This window comes from Salmo salar, chromosome ssa01, assembly GCF_905237065.1.
Source record: "Salmo salar chromosome ssa01, Ssal_v3.1, whole genome shotgun sequence".
Taxonomy (NCBI): domain Eukaryota; kingdom Metazoa; phylum Chordata; class Actinopteri; order Salmoniformes; family Salmonidae; genus Salmo; species Salmo salar.
Window position 1 is genome coordinate 125,154,929 of NC_059442.1, and position 18,985 is coordinate 125,173,913.

Here is an 18,985-nt window from a genome sequence, read left to right on the forward strand (position 1 = left end):
TGTTCAGACATATAAATCTTATATATGAAAACTATTTCCAATATACACTGAACAAAAATATAAACGCAACATGTAAAGTATGGGCCCCATGTTTCATGAGCTGAAATAAAAGATCCCAGAAATGTTCCATACACACAAAAAACGTATTACTCTCACATGTTGTACACACATTTGTTTACATCGCTGTTAGTGAGCATTTCTCCTTTCCAAGAAAATCCATCCACCTGACAGGTTTGGCATATCAAGAAGGTGATTAAACAGCATGATCATTACACAGGTGCACCTTGTGCTGGGGACAATAAAAGGCCACTCTAAAATGTGCAGTTTTGTCACACAACAATGCTACAGATGTCTGAAGTTTTGAGAGAGAGTGCACTTGGCATGTGACAGCAGGAATGTCCACCAGAGCTGTTGCCAGAGAATGTAATGTTCATTTCTCTACCATAAGCTGCCTCCAACAGTGTTTTATAGAATTTGGCAGTACGTCCAACAGGCCTCACTACTGCACACCACATGTATGGCGTTGGGTGGATGAGCGGTTTGCTGATGTCAACATTGTGAACAGAGTGCCCCATGGGGCGGTGGGGTTATGGTATGGGCAGTCATAAGCTACGGACAACGAACACAATTGCATTTATTGATGGCAATTTGAATGCACAGAGATACTGTGACGAGATTCTGAGGTCCATTGGAACACGCCGCCATCATCTCATGTTTCAGCATGATAATGCATGGCCCATGTCGCAAGGATCTGTACACAATTCCTGGAAGCTGAAAATGTCCCAGTTCTTCCATGGCCTGTATACTCACCAGACATGTCATCCATTGAGCATGTTTGGGATGCTCTGGATCGACGTGTACGACAGCTTGTTCTAGTTCCCGCCAATATCTAGAAACTTCGCACAGCTATTGAAGAGGAGTGGGACAACATTCCACAGGCCACAATGAACAGCCTGATCAACTCTATGTGAAGGAGATATTGTGCTCCATGAGGCAAATGGTGGTCACACCAGATTTCCTTATATGAACTGTAACTCAGTAAAATCTTAGAAATTGTTGCATACTTTCAGTCTTTCCGAACTCACTTGGCAGGGTTGCGCTGCTATCCGCAAATAAAATACACAGCTGCAGTTTACGTAGCTTATGTCCGCTGACGTAGCCTCGCAAGCCAATCGCAGAATGTGACGACAGAACTGAAGAAAGTTGTACAATCTGGCCAGGTTTATATCAAGATTTTATTTTGGTAACATCGCGTAGTGTGACATGTAATAATCGTAAAAGACTGAATCTGACATACAGTGTAGGAAGGCCTTTGATGTGTGCTACCAAAATGCACTCTGCTTCTCTCAGCAATGGTACAAGTAAATGGAAATGTGTGCAGTGTGACGAGTAACACACACTTGTAAACAAATATGTTGTATGATTAAACAATTCAACTAGGGCTTTTCTGTTATGTGAATTTATTGTCAGCTGAATCGTTATTATGAGAACATCCAGTGGCGATTTTAGCATGTAAATCTTGGTAGGGCAAACTCCCCAAAAATGTTTTAGATGCACGCAAGCAAAGCCACTACACAACACGACACTAAACAATACATTAATTGCACTATAATGGTGACAAACGGTGCCCACTGTTAGGGCCAGGGCCTACATAAAGCTGTCCCAACAGCAGAGCTTTCTTATCAGCACTATGGAGTGAATCCTTACCTCCGCTACACCTGGCTATTGTCTGGCAGCGAAACCGTTCATTCAGACTCATTTACTGCCTTTTTAAAAACATAGCTGATATGGCTGCCTTGCTTAAACAAATGTGGTTTCTACTGACAATTCATATGTACAAACTATGGCATAAGGGGACGATGAGCAGATAAGAGGTAATCCGTAATTTTGATTAAGACATGCGCGAGCTAAGATGGACGTAGTCAATACAACTATTTGTTCAGCACTTTGAAATGTACAGCGACAAAATTCAGAACATGGGCCATTCTTACAGTATTCTCCCTGTACACCAAGTCAGAACCATAGCATATAAGCATAGCATATAAGCAGACAATGAATGCTCTTACAATATTCAATGATTACATTTCTCTAAAACAGGTTATAGGCTACATGTGCACTACCAAGTCAGAACAGTAGGCTACATTATGAGGGGGAAAGGGACCAAATTATTTAGGTGAGGCACATGGGTTACTAACAGCTTACTACACAACATACACTTAGTGTTACTTTCTTAGCTACAGTATACATATCTTCCTGGCATATTACATCATTTATGCAGCAGAATACAATACATTTTTGGACTCACTGTTGTGCTGTGCTCACTTGAACAGGAAGGCGGCTTGGCGGTCCTTCTTGTGGGCAAATTTTGTTATGAATCTTTGTCATTAAAGTCTGGTATTCTCTGGATTTATGGTGCTTTCAAGACAACTGGGAACTCTGAAAAAAAAACAAGGTTGAATCATGATGTCAGTGATCTTCAGGTCAGAGCTCTAGAAAGAGGCCCAAGTCCCGAGTTGGAATTCCGAGTTGGATGACCGTTCAAAACGTATTTTCTCAGTCGGAGATAGTTTTTTTTTCTGAGTTCCCAGTTGTCTTGAACTCACTGAAGTCTGAGATTTCACAGTTCCGAGTTTCCAGTTGTTTTGAATGCAGCAGAAGTCATGCTGGATTGACAGCATGGCCAATGTATTCAACCTTCTCTGGCCCATGGTTTTGCTTGTGAATGTTTATGCTTTTAAGCTTGTAAAAGAGACCCTTAAACCCAGACTTGGACCACACACCCTCTGCACCGAATAACAGGCAGGGGAAGCAAAATAGGGATTGCTTTGCCACACTTGCAGTTAGTCACTGATTCACTCAAAACCACTTCTTGTTGCATTAGCGATTTCCAATTTGTTGTGTAATGTTAATGTCCAATGGCCGATGAGCACCGATACGTTTTATCTATAATTTATCTTCATATGACATGTATTGAAAAGGATTTGCCAGTAGATTGTTAACGTGATTCATGATGATGACTGCTTGTCTAGCTAAAATGTACGGTAGATATAACGCTCTTCCCCACCTGCCCTGAATTACTAACATAGCCAATAAAGTTATGAGTTTTTTTTATTGTTTGTAGACAATATACATGTTCCTTGAGCGAGTCTGGTAGTGAGAAATTATGCCTGTGTATCAGATATAGGCCCCTTTAACTGAACACATAATGAGTCATCACAGTGGGTGCATGCACCAAATGTACAGTTGAATGTGTGGGAACCTGTGGACAAACTGAAACTGCTTCACTTTGAAAAGACATGGTGGTTAGAGTATCACAGATCGATCTATATGTGTAGGATTCCCAGGCTAGTGAAGCTATAACGGTGTGGTTTCCACGCCAAGAGTCGTGTGAGAAGAGCAAGGCGCGAGAACAACGCACAGCATTGCAGCCGTCCGGTTCCCACGATAGCTATGCTGCTGCTGTGGGACTGCATGTCATTCTATGCACAATGTCACCTTCACTTGCAAAAGGAAGTCGCACAGGCTTTTGTTATTTGTTAAGTTCCATTGCTTCTTGTCACTTTAAAACAACTGGAATATCCGCTGTTGCTATTTTCGACGGCTCGTAACAGCCACAGAGGTATCCCTTGGCTTGATTTTATGGAGGGGGGTTAGAGACTAGACTTGTGGTCCGGTCTCATTTGCATTTGTTTTTTAGAAGTTTAAGTGGACATTTGTTTTTCTCTGTCCAATTTAAAGTTTGTTATTGCCAGTAAATATGGCCATCTGTGTATGTCCTAAAGTAGGCCAATGCGTTTTTTTGTCACACTCTTTCATATCAAATACGGTATGCCTACAGTATACATTATCTGATTGTTTGAGATAAAAAACGAACAAAGTTTTAGTTTTTTGTATTTTATAGTAGTGACTATTGGAAGCATATCATATCTATTTTATGTGAACAATATTCCATGAACAGATCTATTGGCACAATATTTTATTGTATAAACCATTCGTGGCAATCCCTTACTACTTTTGCTGTTTTTCTTTTCAGTGTTTCAGAGAAAGTAAGGCATAGTTTTGACACAGTAGCAAACTACACCTCGGCTTCGCTAGGTCGTAACTTTTAAAACCTGAGCCTGAATTAACATAACGACAAAACATCAAAGAGGACGCATAACAGGTCCTTTACAGTTCAGTAGTACTCCTTTTGCTTTTGACTTTTTTAATCTGCTCGTCTGTGGTTTAAATATTCGTCCATCGACATAATACGTTTTTGGACTCCATGCGCAAAAGCCTACTCCGGGAAATACTTTGGATCTGCTGCTCAACAACTACAGTATTATATTGCTTTTCTCTGCATTTTTTCACGATGTCAACACTATACTCCCCATTTGAGTCACGTCTCTCTTGTGAGTGCGTTTCTCTCCTGAGTGAGTAAAAAAAAAAGACAATTTTATAGATTCCGCTTGATTTTATTTCTACAGGACATTTGGTTCCAAGAGACCACGCCTTGCTCTACGGTTTCACGCTTCTAGACCCTCCCCAAACGGACCGAGTAGCCTATTACCTCCCTCGGTTTCCGCCCATTTCACAAGAGTTGATTCTATTGTGTACCATTGTTATGCAAATAAACGACGCGTAAAATATCCCCATCGTGCGCACGGTAGAGCAGAGACTCACTGGGACTGCACGAAGTACACACAACACGGGGCACGCGGGGGAATTTCATACTACGTCGCCGCCAGGATCCGTCCAATTCTCACTGGCAAGTACCAAAATATATTATATTTAATCTACAACATAAATTATTGGATTTTGTATCTGAACCTTGTGTAAAGTGTGCATAAAACGTGTTTTTGATGTCGATGTTGGAATGTTAACGCTGGGGAGTATAGCCTTGTTCAGTGTACTTATGTGGATCGTACCTGTCTCACACAGCTACCCTTGCCATACGAACTGCCGCGACTCCAGGATCCTGCAGGGTACATTCACCGCGTTTGGAGATACTGATACCGTGGCTGTTCTTCCAGTATCCCAACAGAAGAAAAGTTTCAACTGTCGCTCTGCTCCATCTCTGCAATAAGCCTATACTACCTGGTGCTGCTATTACAACGGACGGAAACGAAGACAAGAGGAGACTAGGCTACACATTGCGACGGGATTTTGGATTTCGCAACCATTGACAACCTTTTGCACACCAAGTGTGTTATTTTGTCTATGTCCTGTTTGGGATATATTGTGTTCGTATTATCTTATCTATAGCATACGATAAAAAAAGAGCCTTATAACTGGTAGTAATCCAGTATTTGGGCACTATTCCCACACCAGAGACTCATACAGTGATTATCACATAGAACGACACAGGAGATATACCTATCCCGGTTTCACCATGAGTCAGGGGGATGTGTCAACTTGCTCAGCGCCTCAGAGAGTATTCCAAGAGGCGGTGAAGCAAGGCAACACAAAGGAACTTCACTCGTTGCTCCAGAACATGACAAACTGCGAATTCAATGTCAACTCCTTCGGGCCCGAAGGACAGACGGCGTTGCATCAGTCAGTCATCGACGGGAATCTCGAACTTGTAAAACTGCTGGTGAAATTCGGAGCCGATATTCGATTGGCGAACAGGGAAGGGTGGAGTGCCTTACACATTGCCGCTTTTGGAGGACACCAAGACATAGTCCTATACCTCATCACTAAGGCAAAGTACTCTTCTGGCGCACGGTGATCTGCTACACTGCTGTCAGGTAAACACACGGAAAGCCAGGCTTTTGTAAACTTGCGTTTCGATCTGTACATAGTTGTCCCAAATTATAGCCTAAAAACACACAGTAAATGACATTTCATCAAAACCAAACAGGGTCTCTCTGACTCGTGAGTCAAACACCACATGGTTCTTGTATCTGCTTCAGCATGAATCTTGAAAAAAATAAACGCCATTTTGGTGGGTTGGTACTAAAGCTTTTTTTTCTTGAATGTGTATAATAGATTGGGACATATAAAAATAACTAAGCCGGTGTTTGGGTCCCGAGGCCAGATAGCAGCCTAGTTTTACGCGGCGATAGACGTTCCATCTTTCTTGCCGCTGTTTCATTGAAACGCTTCTTTATTGGGCTTTGTTTTGAGGTGTCGACTTGTAGCTACGCTGTTCACTTGTAGGACCCTTTTAAATGATTTGATATACTAAAATATGGCACTTGATGCTGTAGCTGCATGCTGGAATAGCCTATATGAAAGGGAAGAAGAGGTGAGCACGGGGAATACATGCCATCATCTATTTGGCTTTTAGATTTCTTTTTTAAATTAAAGGATTTGATCTATTTCAAAGTGCGGCATTATGATATATCCAATTTGCTTTTCCAGATGTGTATTCATTGTAACAGCAATGTACCTAATGTTGTTAAGTACTGTACACAATAGCTTTACTTTGTTTCTTTATATATATATAAAAAAAAGTAGCTAAATGCGCTCTGCCTTCATCAAACAGGCTGCTTGGCTGGCATCAACGTATTTTCAGGCCAGTGCGACCAGTGTCAATGGTTAATGTACTATTAAACCGCTGCTTTCGCTTTGTATCAAAACGTCAGGAAAGTCGCATTTGGAATTCACTTTATCTCCTTTCAGTATTTTAACGAACAACACCCTGGTCATCACTGTGAATACAGGCTGGGTTCTATTTATGAAGGTACATTGAGAAGATGCATTTTGAATATGTTGTGGTTCTTTTTCTCTCTCTCTCAAATCAAATCTATTAAGTTTTTTAAAAATATTTAGGGTGACTTATAAAGCTGCTTCGGACTCGTGTCGTAGTATAAACTGTCCCGTGTGGAGATCCCATCATGTCCCAATTAGCCTAAATTTGTCTGCGCTGGAGAGACTATTCTTTGTCTCTTATGAATTTCATGTTTGGTTTTCTTTACCAGCTACCTCGACTGTAAAGTATTCAAAATCATTGGACTCTTGCTCACTCCACAACACTCCAATATAGGAAGTCACACAAAGATTCCTGTAGCCTATCCCCAACCTTGTCTAGGCCAACATAATGAGCATACTCACACAGACATTCAAGTAACAGATACATTGGCAGTAGGCCCCATGGCAATGTTATTCAAACCACAGATTTAGGCTAGGGGACAACTATGGTATTTGTTCTGCAAAGCAATCATTTCTATTTACAGTTTCTTTCTCATCTTCAACGGGGACAATGTATTTCCCACACTACTACCAAATTGTAATGTGACAAGTAAAGGGGTTTGCCTTTCTGTAAAGGTATGGTTGCAAACACACATTTTTTTTTTACATCGGTGAACGGATTATATCGTCATTCTGTTTGGAAGTTTCTATTTAGTCACAAAAATTGAATTTTATTGCATAACTTATAAATACAGGGAGTTTTATTGCACAAAATGCAGAGCCTTTTACCCCCCCCCCCCCCCCCCACACCCCCCTGGTGCTTGTCCGGGTAATAGTTACTACTGAGCAGGAGTATACACCTATTATTAATCAACATGACTATTGCAGGATATCAAAAACAATTGGTTTAAAAAACTGCCTGCTGCATTTTGAAAGTCATGTCACCCTAATATTTGTTTCTATGCTGCTTGTATGTTACTTTTTAATTTGTGTTTATTTTTTTATTTTACTCAATGGCCAACAGTGAGTGAAAGATATAAAAACCTGATAGCATCACAGTCATTTAATGAGAAGCCGTGTGTGTGAGCGAGAGTGTACATGTGCGCATGTACGTACGCATGTGCACGTATTCATGTGTGTGAGTCTGTGTGTGTGTGTTGCATACATCTGACTGTTGTGTCCTGAGCGAGCTGAGCTGTCCCCCTGCCCAGGCCTGTGTGTGTGAGGCCTGGTCCTCTCCTCCTGTGTGTGGCATTGTGTTGCGACCTTGGTCTGCTCTGCCTACCATGAGTAGAGGGATATCAGGGATTAAGGACTGTCCTTCCATATACCTGGAAAATCAAACTAAAGCAATAGAAAGAAACATCAAGGGATAGATTGGTATTAGCAGAATAAAAAATATGCATCGCTGGTCTTAAACTTGATCTTTTTTTATATATATATATACATATATTTGTTTAATATTGCACTGATGACTGTTGTTGATTTGGCTTTTTATCAAGTCAACATTTAATTTTTTTTCTGAATAGAAAAAAAGGAACACAACAAAATACTATTGTATAAAAAAGGCTCCAGGCTGTAATGTCTTTTGTTTGTTAACTTTGTGAAACATTGTTTTTGCAAAGGTTGTTTGTATCTCTGTGATCGGGTATATATATATCTGTATATATATATCTGTGTGTGTGTGTGTATATATATATATGTATATATATATATATATATATATATATATATATATATATATATATATATATATATATATATATATACTGAAAAAATATCTTGGTGCACTTTCTTTTTTGAAGTGCTGTCCTCCTCCTGTTGTTATGAAAGTGGTAAAATACATTTGATGGTAAGATCATTGTTACATAAAAAAAATTGCACGGTGTGTAGTTGTTCTACTCAACAGTGTCATAACATTTATGGCCCAAGAGTGGACGCCTGGATAGGTGTAAATGAATGAGATAAAGTGCTGACATATTTTTTCAGGGGGGGGGCCAAGTTCTGTTTTTGTTTAGCTTTTTTTCTCTAGCGACACAAAAACAAATGTCGTGAGTTTTTGAGTGATGCAGTTGCTCCATCGTGTTTGATTTTGGGTGTGATTACATTTTTTTTCTATTTGTTTGTATTTTCTTTTTGAACATTTGTAACACTGTGATCATGATGATGTGTGGTGAGGAAATGAGTGCTGTAATATTTTTGTACGTTTGTGTACAAGCCAGTAAAGAAATCATTAAACTCTCTGTTGTGTCTATGCATATGTTTATTTTTCCCTACTCCACCCCCAGCCCAGGAGGGCCATCCCACCCCGTTTCCCGTAGAGAAGAATGGCGAGGGGCACAGACCCCCTTTCTCTCCCCCCGCTCCCTCTCAGACCCAGCCTCGCCCGGATCCCCATTCTCTCCTTTTGTCATTCAGTCGGCCTCCTTCTTTTCACATTCTGGATAAAAGAGCTATGCACAGGATTGTGGGTAGTTCTGGTTTAAGAGAAGGCAGGGTTCCCTCCCCAGTGTGTGTGTTTGTGCAAGTTTTATGTTACCCTCTCTGTGTGTGCGTAGACTGGGGCAGGTCCCTAGCTCAGCTCAGTGGCTCTGCAACACCATCCATCTTCTGCTTTCTGTTAAACCCCTGTGCACTCTGTCTGTTTCTCTCTCTTTCTCCCTCGCTCTCTCTCCCTCCCTTTCTGTGTGTCTCCTTTCCTCTGTAGCTTTACTCCATTACCCATACTTTGCATATACATACACAAACCTGTTTTATGGGCTTACTGAGGTGCTTGTTTATACAAAGTTGAAATGCATACAATTTCTGAAGTCTCAGAAAATGTCTGCTATGCTCATACAACATTAGAGGGTAACAACACAGTCATGCATGTCCTCTGTAAACAAATACTTACACGTTTCCTTGAGTTTTTTACTAGTACAATGCATAATTACAGAGGTGTAATAAGCAACGGTTGCTCTTAGAATTGGTCTGATGCCTATAGACTCATATCTGCCTATTGCTTTTAAATGATCTGGTACTCTGTCTACGTACAGGGTGTGTAGCTCTTGATACATGTGAAATAAACCCGGACTACTAATGCTTTGTGTTAAAGGACCAAACTCACCCCTGCTGTTGGCTTGAGACCACGTAGTGGCTGCTTGTCCTTCTATTCTGCCTTCCCCGCTGTCTCTCCCTCCCTCTCGCTCTTTCTCTCCTGCTTGCTCCCCCTTCTCCCTCTCTCCCGTGCACTCTCTATCTGTGTTGCTCTCTCCCCCCCCTCCTTCTATTCGTCTCCTTCGCTCGCTCTCACTTCTGCAGGATGTTTTTGTTGAGTTGAATTTCTATTGTCCGCCGGCTGAGTTGGCCACTGTCCCAGAGCAGAGCAGCTATACAGCACAGCAGAGGCCCGCTAATAGATTCTTCATGTGCCTGCCCTGCCTGTCGCACATCAGAGCAGGAATTTGGAAATGATTTTAGCCGAGTCCACCCAATAAAAGGAGAGAGAGAGAGAGAGAGAGAGAGAGAGATAGCGAGCGGGAGAGCTGAGACTGAAGCTAGGGAGAGAGAGAAAAGGACTTTGTGTGTCGGTGTGTGTGTGTTTCAGTGGGGTGTGTGTGTTCGTCTTGCCTGAAAGAAGCTGGGTGTGAAAGTACACACACTCAAACCTATCTGCCAGAGATCTCAATTCGTGTTTTGTGTTTGCTTTGGGTGGGTGGTGAATGTGTTAGCAGCACTGTTGGCAGGTTCTCTCATACTTCAGCAGAGGTGAACGAACATGGAGAACTGAACTAAATTCTTCATACAGCCAGCACCTCCAGAGGAATGCATTATCTACAGCCAAACCCATGCATGCAAATCCCTAATGTCCACTTTTGTTGTGATCTTGCGCTCTCTAAGAACTGTTCCTCAGGCGTCTACTTTCGAACACACAGCAAATAGGCCTAATTGTTTTTATGCAGAGTTGGGGTCAATTAAAATTGAAGGCAGTCAGTCAGTTCTTTATTTAACCCGTATTTTACCAGGTAAGTTGACTGAGAACACATTCTCATTTACAGCAACAACCTGGGGAATAGTTCCGGGGGGGGGAATTGGAAGCTGGGGAATGAGCCAATTGGAAGCTGGGGCTGATTAGGTGGCCATGATGGTATGAGGGCCAGATTGGGCATTTATGGAGTAGACTGAAATTCCAATTCAATAGTTGTAAAAACTATTTTCAATAACTTCTATAAGATGGAAAGGAGAAGCTATTTCTGTCAAAAGGTTATTACATTTCTGGATTTTAAATTCAAATCACTTCCTCGTCAATTGAATGACTGTTTTTATGACACAATTGGAAGTGGGCAGGCAGAGATGTTAAATTAGTTTAAGAAGGTAGTCTGGTAGACAACATGAGAAACCCTTTATCATATTGGGTATGTGGTGTTTTCAATGATTAAAGGCTGATGAGGGCTCTGCATCGTATAGAGAGAAACTATGTTAGGATATAGTACCATATTAAATGACCCATCTATTACAACTACTGTTGCAAATTACCATAGCCATACAAGACACGCATGATTGGGGTCAACGAACCACCAACTGTCGATCATTATTTGCTATTGTCAATAGAATCATATGTGCAGTTTATGCAGGCAAATTCCACCAATGTCTTGAGGATTGCGCAGAAGCAGCTAAAGAGTAATCCGAACACAAACCTGTGGATTGAGTTAAACTAATTCTGATCTACTAGTTGCAAAGGGTTTCCTATTGCATTTAATATGTTATTGGATAGGTACTGTGAAGTTGTCTCTGAGTAAAATCACCACGTCTGCACATGGATGGACAGGAGGGTTTATCAGCGTGTTTTGAAAAGGCGCTGACCTCGGCACTTTTCTCCCAGAATAAAACAAAAACATGTCTGTCGCTAAACACTCCACTACCACAAAGACTGCTCTGCTCACTTTCTAAGAAAAAGAGAGAAAAAGAAATACGGAGGGAGAGAGAGAGAGAGAGAGAGAGAGAGAGGTGGCCAGGCCGGTTCTTTCCTTGCCCTCTGCTCCTTTTTTGAACTTTTACTTTCATTCTATCACTCCATTCTGTGCTTTTCCATAGCGCAGTGACAAGCCGCCCCCATTCACTCATTCATTCTTCTCTCCCCTCCTCTTTTGTCTGGGCTGCTGGGTCTTGGTTCAGCTCTATTCAAGACCCAGACGCCGTGCCATTGACTGGAGCCCCGTCTAAACTCCCTGCCCCCCCTCAGCGACCCCCCCCCCCCCCATTCCCAAACCTGCCCTGTCCCCACCCTGCACTCTGCAGCTGCTATGCTAATGAGCAGAGGGACGGCCCAGGCAAGGGAAGGGATGGGAGAGAAGGAGGAGAGCAGAGCTGCAGCAAAGGGATAGAGAGCGAGAGAGAGTGAACAGAACAGAGGGGTGACCCTTCTTCTCCTCCATCTCCATAACATGCTGGAGGCTTCGAGCAGCAGACCTGTTACACAAGGGGAGTCCCCCTCCCCCATGCCTCCCCCCTCCGCCCCACATCCCTCCCCGTGCCTCTCCCCCTGTCCTCCCCTTTCTCATTCAAATCCGTTTTATACTCTGGTGTTAAGGAGAGAGCTGTCACTGCAGTGTGTAAAGTAACCCTACTCAAGCCTACTAAGTGACACCTGTCTCAAGCCTTTGTGTGTGTGTGCGCACGCACACACACGCACACGTGGCAAGCACACACACACACACACACACACACACACACACACACACACACACACACACACACACACACACACACACACACACACACACACACACACACACACACACACACACACACACACACACTACCCCCTTCTTCAACACACCATATGGCTGAGGGAGCTCTACATTTAGTTTACATTCTGTTATTGTGCCGAGCATTATTTTTAGGTACATAGTTGACAAGTTGAGGGAGAGATATAGCGAGAAGGAAGTCAAATAATGATCAGCGTTTGACAGAAAAAGTTGGAAGCGGGGTCATGCTCTAGTGACATCAGGGAACGTCAGTGGATGCATTTGACGATGATAAAGGTTGTGATTATTCTGTGTGTGTGTGTGTATTTCATGCATGGTGTGCGTCTATCAGTATGTCTGTTCATATAAGCATATATGTGTGATTATGTGTGTATGCGTGCCAGCCTGTGTGTATGAGTATGTGTGTGTGTGTATTTAAATGAGCATTTGTGTGTGCATGACTATAACCATGTGTGTGTGTGTATTGTGGTGTTGCTGTTCTGGCAGGCAGGCAGCTGGGCTGGGCCCCAGCCTCTCTCTCCTGTTTCCTCCCGCTCTGTTATTTACTCCACCATGCCTCTGTGTGTGTCGTGACCCGCTGGCCCACAGGGGCGGGGCCGGCCCATGTGACATCTGCCTGTTTGCACAGAGAGGGCGAGGAAGGCGAGGGGAGCGCCCATATGGAGCATCAAACCTCCCTCCTTTTTCCCCCTGACCCACTGGCCCTCTCCCCCATCTCCCCCCACGTCAAATCGCGGTACTCTCCTGCTGCCTGCTGCATCTTTTGTCCCGCCCTTTGTGTTGCGTGTCCTCTCTCTGCCACTGTTTGGCTCATTCCTACACAGCCCCTTTTGGGGTTGGGGAAGGGGTGTGTGTAGTGTGTGTGCGTGCCCGTGTGTGCGAGTGAGTGTGTGCGTGCCCGCGCACGCTTATGAGTTTGTGGGTCTCCTTCGTGCACAGAACGTCTGGTCTGGGCCACATCCATGCAACAGGCTGCAGCAGTGCCATTTGATCAGACACCACTCCCCTCCTTCCTCCCTCTATCCCTCCCTCCCTCCATACCCCTATCCCCCAACCCATCCTCCTCCGGGCCTCCTTCCCTAAGGAGCCCACGAAGGGGATGCCGCAGCAGGCTGGGGGGCTGGAGGAGGCTCTGTCATCAGTTAGACAGCCAAAAAATGAAAGGGTGCCTGTAAACGTAGAACGAGCACATTCTGCATTGTCATCTCACACAAAACATACTTCTTTGGGGGGCCGCTAAAACCATGATTTGGTCAAACAGTAAAGTGCATTATCCTAATGATTCCTGTAATGAAAGTGTCTGCCCTGCCTCTGTGCCTGTGCTCTCACTGGGGCCTACTGTTGTCATGAGCGAGCCACTCTCTTCTCCCCGGAGGGTAAGCTTTCTGTAGCTATAATATTCAGCTCAATAGCAACTATTTTACAACTAAGATATTTGATATGGCTTTGAGATATGGAGCAATGCGTGCACGAAATGCCCTCCAGCCATTGCAAGGGCATACTGTAGGCCTGTAGGCCTATAGATCTCATGGGCCAACCCAACATTCGTGGCAATCAGTGGATTAGTTTGCACATCAAAATATCTTGAATCATGCATTCCTGCTTGGACGTGTTAGATGAAACAACTTATTGCTTGAATACCTCTGTAGTCTATTTAATCTACAGTATTTATTAATAAAGCACAATGATTTACTTTAAAATATGATTATTCATGATTTGGGTCCGACAAAATCATGGGCTGGTGTCACCAACTGTAAAAGGTAGTGGCACCAGTGACACCAGGGTAAAGCGTTAGTCTGGGGCCCTGTAATAATAATTAACACTTAGGGTATGTGTTGATTCAGGGGAACACATATGACAGGCACACATTTGCAATCTAGCTTCCCTCTCCAATTTAATTAACAACTTTGGTCAGTTTTCTGGGTTGAAAGTTAATACAACCAAATCTTCTATCCTTTCCCTCAACAAGCAAGAGAGACTGAATCCAGTTGTACAGCATTATTTGTGAATACAGAACAAGGTTTCACATATTTTGGTATTAAAACCACACCAGAAATTTGCTCCTTGAGTTCAACAATAATGAACCCATGGTAACGAGTGTAACATAATCCATCAACAGTTGGACATCATTGCCTACATCTATTATTGGTAGAACGAATATCATTAATATTCTGCCCCAATTTCTTTATGCATTTCAATAATTTCCACTTGCTCCACACCTTTATTTCCCCCAAAAGATCAGAAAGATACTATCAAATTTGATCTGGAGCAACAGAAAACCAAGGCTTAGACTTTCTCTTTTTTATTTAGACTATGACAAACCTACTCTGGTACTACTGGTCTGCACAACTTAGGGCTGCAATGTTTTGGTTCTCCAAGAAACCATACTTACCCTGAGTGCAGACTGAAATACTGTCCACAAACTTTGGATCGATATTTGTACTTTACTCCCTTTAAGAAGATAAAGAACAACACTACTAATCCCTTTGTTAAAAGCACTCTAACTATATGGCACGAAGTACAGCAATATCTGGGCAAATCCCCTTTATTATCCAGTTTAACACCAATTTGGGGCAATGAAAATTTCACACCCGGTAAAAATGACTTGGGCTTCACAGAATGGGCAAGAAAAGGTATTGTTAAAGTAATGGGTTTATGCGATGAAAAAGGGCTCATGTCGTTTGAAGAACTAAATGGAAGATTTAACTTACCACAAAAGCAAATACTTACAATTAAAAAGCTTTATGTTTTCCAGTCTAAAACAAAATGCCCTGCAACGTCATTTGACCACCTTAGAAACACTCTCTGTTTATATGTGTTATGGGAGAGGTCACATGACGTCATTATATGGGGAAATGGTAGCTACTCATCAAGACAACTCTGATAGCAAGAGACTTCAGTGGATATAAGATATTTCAGCAAACGACTGGGGTAGGATATGCTCCAGAGCTCAGATATAGACAATAAACACCCGCCTGAGATTGTTGCAATACAATTGGATAATGAGAACATATATCACCCCTGTTAAACTCCACAAATTTGACCCTAATAACGCAGACCTGTGTGTTAAATGTAACACGCATTTAGGCACCTTGTATCATTGCCTGTGGGAATGTGCTGAGATACAAATGATTTGTAGCTCAGTACTGCACTATATCTCTGAGATTACCTCTGCCATTAATCCCTAAACTTTGCATCCTAAACCTTTACCCAGGGAATATCTCTTTACATCGGAGAGAGAAGAAAATGGTTGACCTCTGTCTATTACAAGCTAGACTTTCAATTGCTCTCCACTGGAAGTATGTCAGTTCCCCCTCACTTGGTCATTGGTTAAAATAATTAAACATCAAGCCTGGCTCTTTAAAAATGAACTTACACGGTGAAAAAGAAAGCCCCAGAGTTTCATGATATTTGGGATCTGTTTTGTGAGTTTTTACATTGTAGAAGCATTGGAATTGTACATCTGTATATTCTCTATTTATTAGGTGAATATTGGCTATTGTCGAAGCGTAATCTGCATTATCTGTGACCACATATTATACTTTTATGTATTTTTATTATTGGAAATATGAGGACTTAATTTTTTAACTTTGTCTGTGAATGTTTGGTTATTACCTTTATGTCTCTTTGGGTTGGGGGGGCAGGGGGGTGTATGTGTGAATTAAAAAATAAATAATAGTATTTCTGTAATTGTCAATTGTCCTATTTGGAACTAATAAATATATGTGTAAAAAATATATATTTGAAATCTAGCCTAAGAGCTTGGCGTTTATATGTATAAGGCTTAAGCAGACAGACAGACCAAATGGCTAGAGCAGAGGCACAGTTATAGTAGTGAGTTGTACTCCAGTGGTATTTGTACATATTGTATTTGTTTTAAAAATGAGCTGGTTAGAAAAAGAGGAGGACCATGTCTCGCCAGTCACTGGTAAAGAAATGGTTGAGAAACAACGCACTGTACTGCCAATGTTATGTGCCAGCACTACTCCTGTGTCTAAGTAGGATGTGTTGGTGTGTTGGGTCAGGGTGAAGGGTGTATGTGTGGGGATGGGGTGTGTGTGTAGGCTGGTGGCCCGCCTGGGAGGTGGGGGTGCACGCAATGTGGATAAACTGCCAGGGCCGAATTCTTGTCCCAGTCCACCCCTGGATGGGCTGGAGGGGGTTGGAGAGAGCCTGATGGTATGGAGCTCCTCGCAGGGCAGGGTCAAACCCCCCCCTCTCCCCCACATGTTCTGGGGTCTGTGGGGATCTCTGTCTCCTGACCGGGCCCAGCTGGACACCCTGGATGTGTGTATGTGTGATGGGGAGGTCTGCTGATCCCAAGCACACTCAGCTCGGTAACAACACAACATTGACATAGTTTGGAGTTTCTTCACGAGCTCGTCTCACGTGTCAAACTGTGTTCCAAGGCTTGGTGCTGGGTTCCAGGATTAGGTAGCCTGTAATGTATTGAAAACTCCACAAAATGAAGACTGAATGGCAGCATTTAAATAGATGCAAAGATCCTGTATGGATATTGCTGGAAATATTTATTGGTTGTGTCAAAGTTTCTGAAAAATCATTAAAGTATGCCATTTTTCTGCACCCTTGTATTTACTGTTTGTTGATATATAAGCCAAAATCTGCGCCCCTCTCTCCCGCGTTGCATGACATATGCTGCCAACCACACCAAATATTAAGCATGTGTAATACAGTGAAACAATGATTCTTTCTATGTGCTTAATACACAATGATCAGCTAGCCCCCATCCCAACACAACAGCCCTAGACATGACAGCCTATAAGCATGGTCTTAATGTAGGTTAACGAGCTCAGTAGAGTTTAACTGGACCGCAACAACACCCATGAATAACGTGGATGATGCTTACTGTGTACTGTGTAGTGTAGCACCATGCAATAAACACAGGATGGGTGTAGTTAAACTACACGTGGATAGATGTATTCATATTTGTACCTCAGTATATATTTCATGTACATACATAGCTAACAAGGAGAGTTTAAATGGATGGCTCCAACACTCATGATGTGGATGATACTGTGTAGTCTATGGCTATGTCATAAACACTGGGTATTAAACTACATGGAGGAAGATTCGTTATATTTTTACTTCAGTATACTGTATATTGCATGATACATATGTAGCATATACTACTAGGCTACATTGTGTTTGTATTTGTGTCTCGCCGTGCTTGCACTTCTTTATGTGTGTGTGTGTGTGTGTGTGTGTGTGTGTGTGTGTGTGTGTGTGTGTGTGTGTGTGTGTGTGTGTGTGTGTGTGTGTGTGTGTGTGTGTGTGTGTGTGTGTGTGTGTGTGTGTGCGAGTGTGTGTGTGCGAGAGAGTGAGAGTTTGCGCGTGCATGGCTGCATGTGTGTTGGAGAGTAATTACGGAGAATAAAGAGCTAGTTGTACAGAGTGAAACTCAGGGTTTGAAGTGAGAGGGGAGATGCTTTTCTGTTTGGCTGGGCACACTGAATGGCCCTATTCACCATGCCCCCTTACCGCAATCTCCCATTCTCCCCATTGTCATGCCCCCTCAGTACCCCTGGCCCATCCCCGGGCCCCCCTCTCCCCAACACTGCTGGGACTCAGGGTGAGGCCGGGAGGGGAGGCCTGAAGGAAAATGGAGTGGGAGAGAGAGAAAGCGGGAGAGGGGGGACAGAGACGCTGAATGAGAGAAGTGGGGAGGTGTGGAGAAGGGGAGAAGAATGAAGAGCCAAGAGAGGATAGAGGGGGTAAAGGGGGAGGAGTGCTAGGGGGTGAGAAACAGAGATGCAGTCCCCCCATCTCGACTCATCTCCCTCCATCCCTCTGTTGCCTTAATAATTCTGCATATCTGGTTAAACTATCTTTTCCTCGAACATGAATCCGATAATATCAACCGTTATATTCCGCAGTTGTTTTCTGTGACTGTTTCATTTGTGTTCCTCTAACACAAAAGGACACAACGTTCGCAAATCGGGTGCCTTGTTATTTCAGAACGTTTTACAGAAACCACTGAGAGCAATAAACGCCTCCTGACTCTAAACTCTCGTCTCTAAACTCCGACTCTGTTTTCCTCTGAAAAACCTCGGCACAGTTGCATTTCACATTGAAGTGCAGTAGCGGTTTAAGAAGTGACACTCGCTGTTTTTTCTCAAAAATATTCAGTGCCTCCCAGGCAGCCTTGCGCCTCTTTCTTCTGTTGTCGTGTGTGTGTGTGTGTGTGTGTGTGTGTGTGTGTGTGTGTGTGTGTGTGTGTGTGTGTGTGTGTGTGTGTGTGTGTGTGTGTGTGTGTGTGTGTGTGTGTGTGTGTGTGTGTGTGTGTGTGTGTGGATGTACTTGTTGTTGTGTATGTATGTATGTGTGCGTGTGTGTGTGTGTGAATGTTAGAGACAGTTAAATCATCAGACACATCAGATTTCCTCAACACCACTATATCAAACTCAACAAGAAACACAAAACACCCGCAAAGGGGAAATCGGTCTATATAGACTACAATAGGACACAAAACCAGTTATTAATTAATTTGCCATTGAGTTGAATCCCCACACCAGGGATATTTTTGACGAAACGTGAGGGATGGGGGTTTCTGCTGGCACTGGTCAGATCATTGTGTTGTCCTTACACAAACAACCTACCAGTGT

The 18,985-nt window shown here is 42.9% G+C and overlaps 1 protein-coding gene across 1 annotated transcript; it reads left to right on the plus strand.

Annotated features, from left to right (window-relative positions):
- Window positions 1-4,921: 4,921 nt before the first annotated feature.
- nrarpa (NOTCH regulated ankyrin repeat protein a) lies at window positions 4,922-8,858 on the plus strand. Its single transcript, XM_014125565.2, has one exon. It carries the CDS (start codon window positions 5,372-5,374, stop codon window positions 5,708-5,710), a length of 339 nt encoding a protein of 112 aa, XP_013981040.1. The 5' UTR covers window positions 4,922-5,371; the 3' UTR covers window positions 5,711-8,858.
- Window positions 8,859-18,985: the final 10,127 nt, after the last annotated feature.

What these genes read in the sequence shown, in the direction of transcription:
- nrarpa (XM_014125565.2), top strand. Translation starts at nt 5,372, where the DNA reads ATGAGTCAGGGGGATGTGTCAACTTGCTCAGCGCCTCAGAGAGTATTC.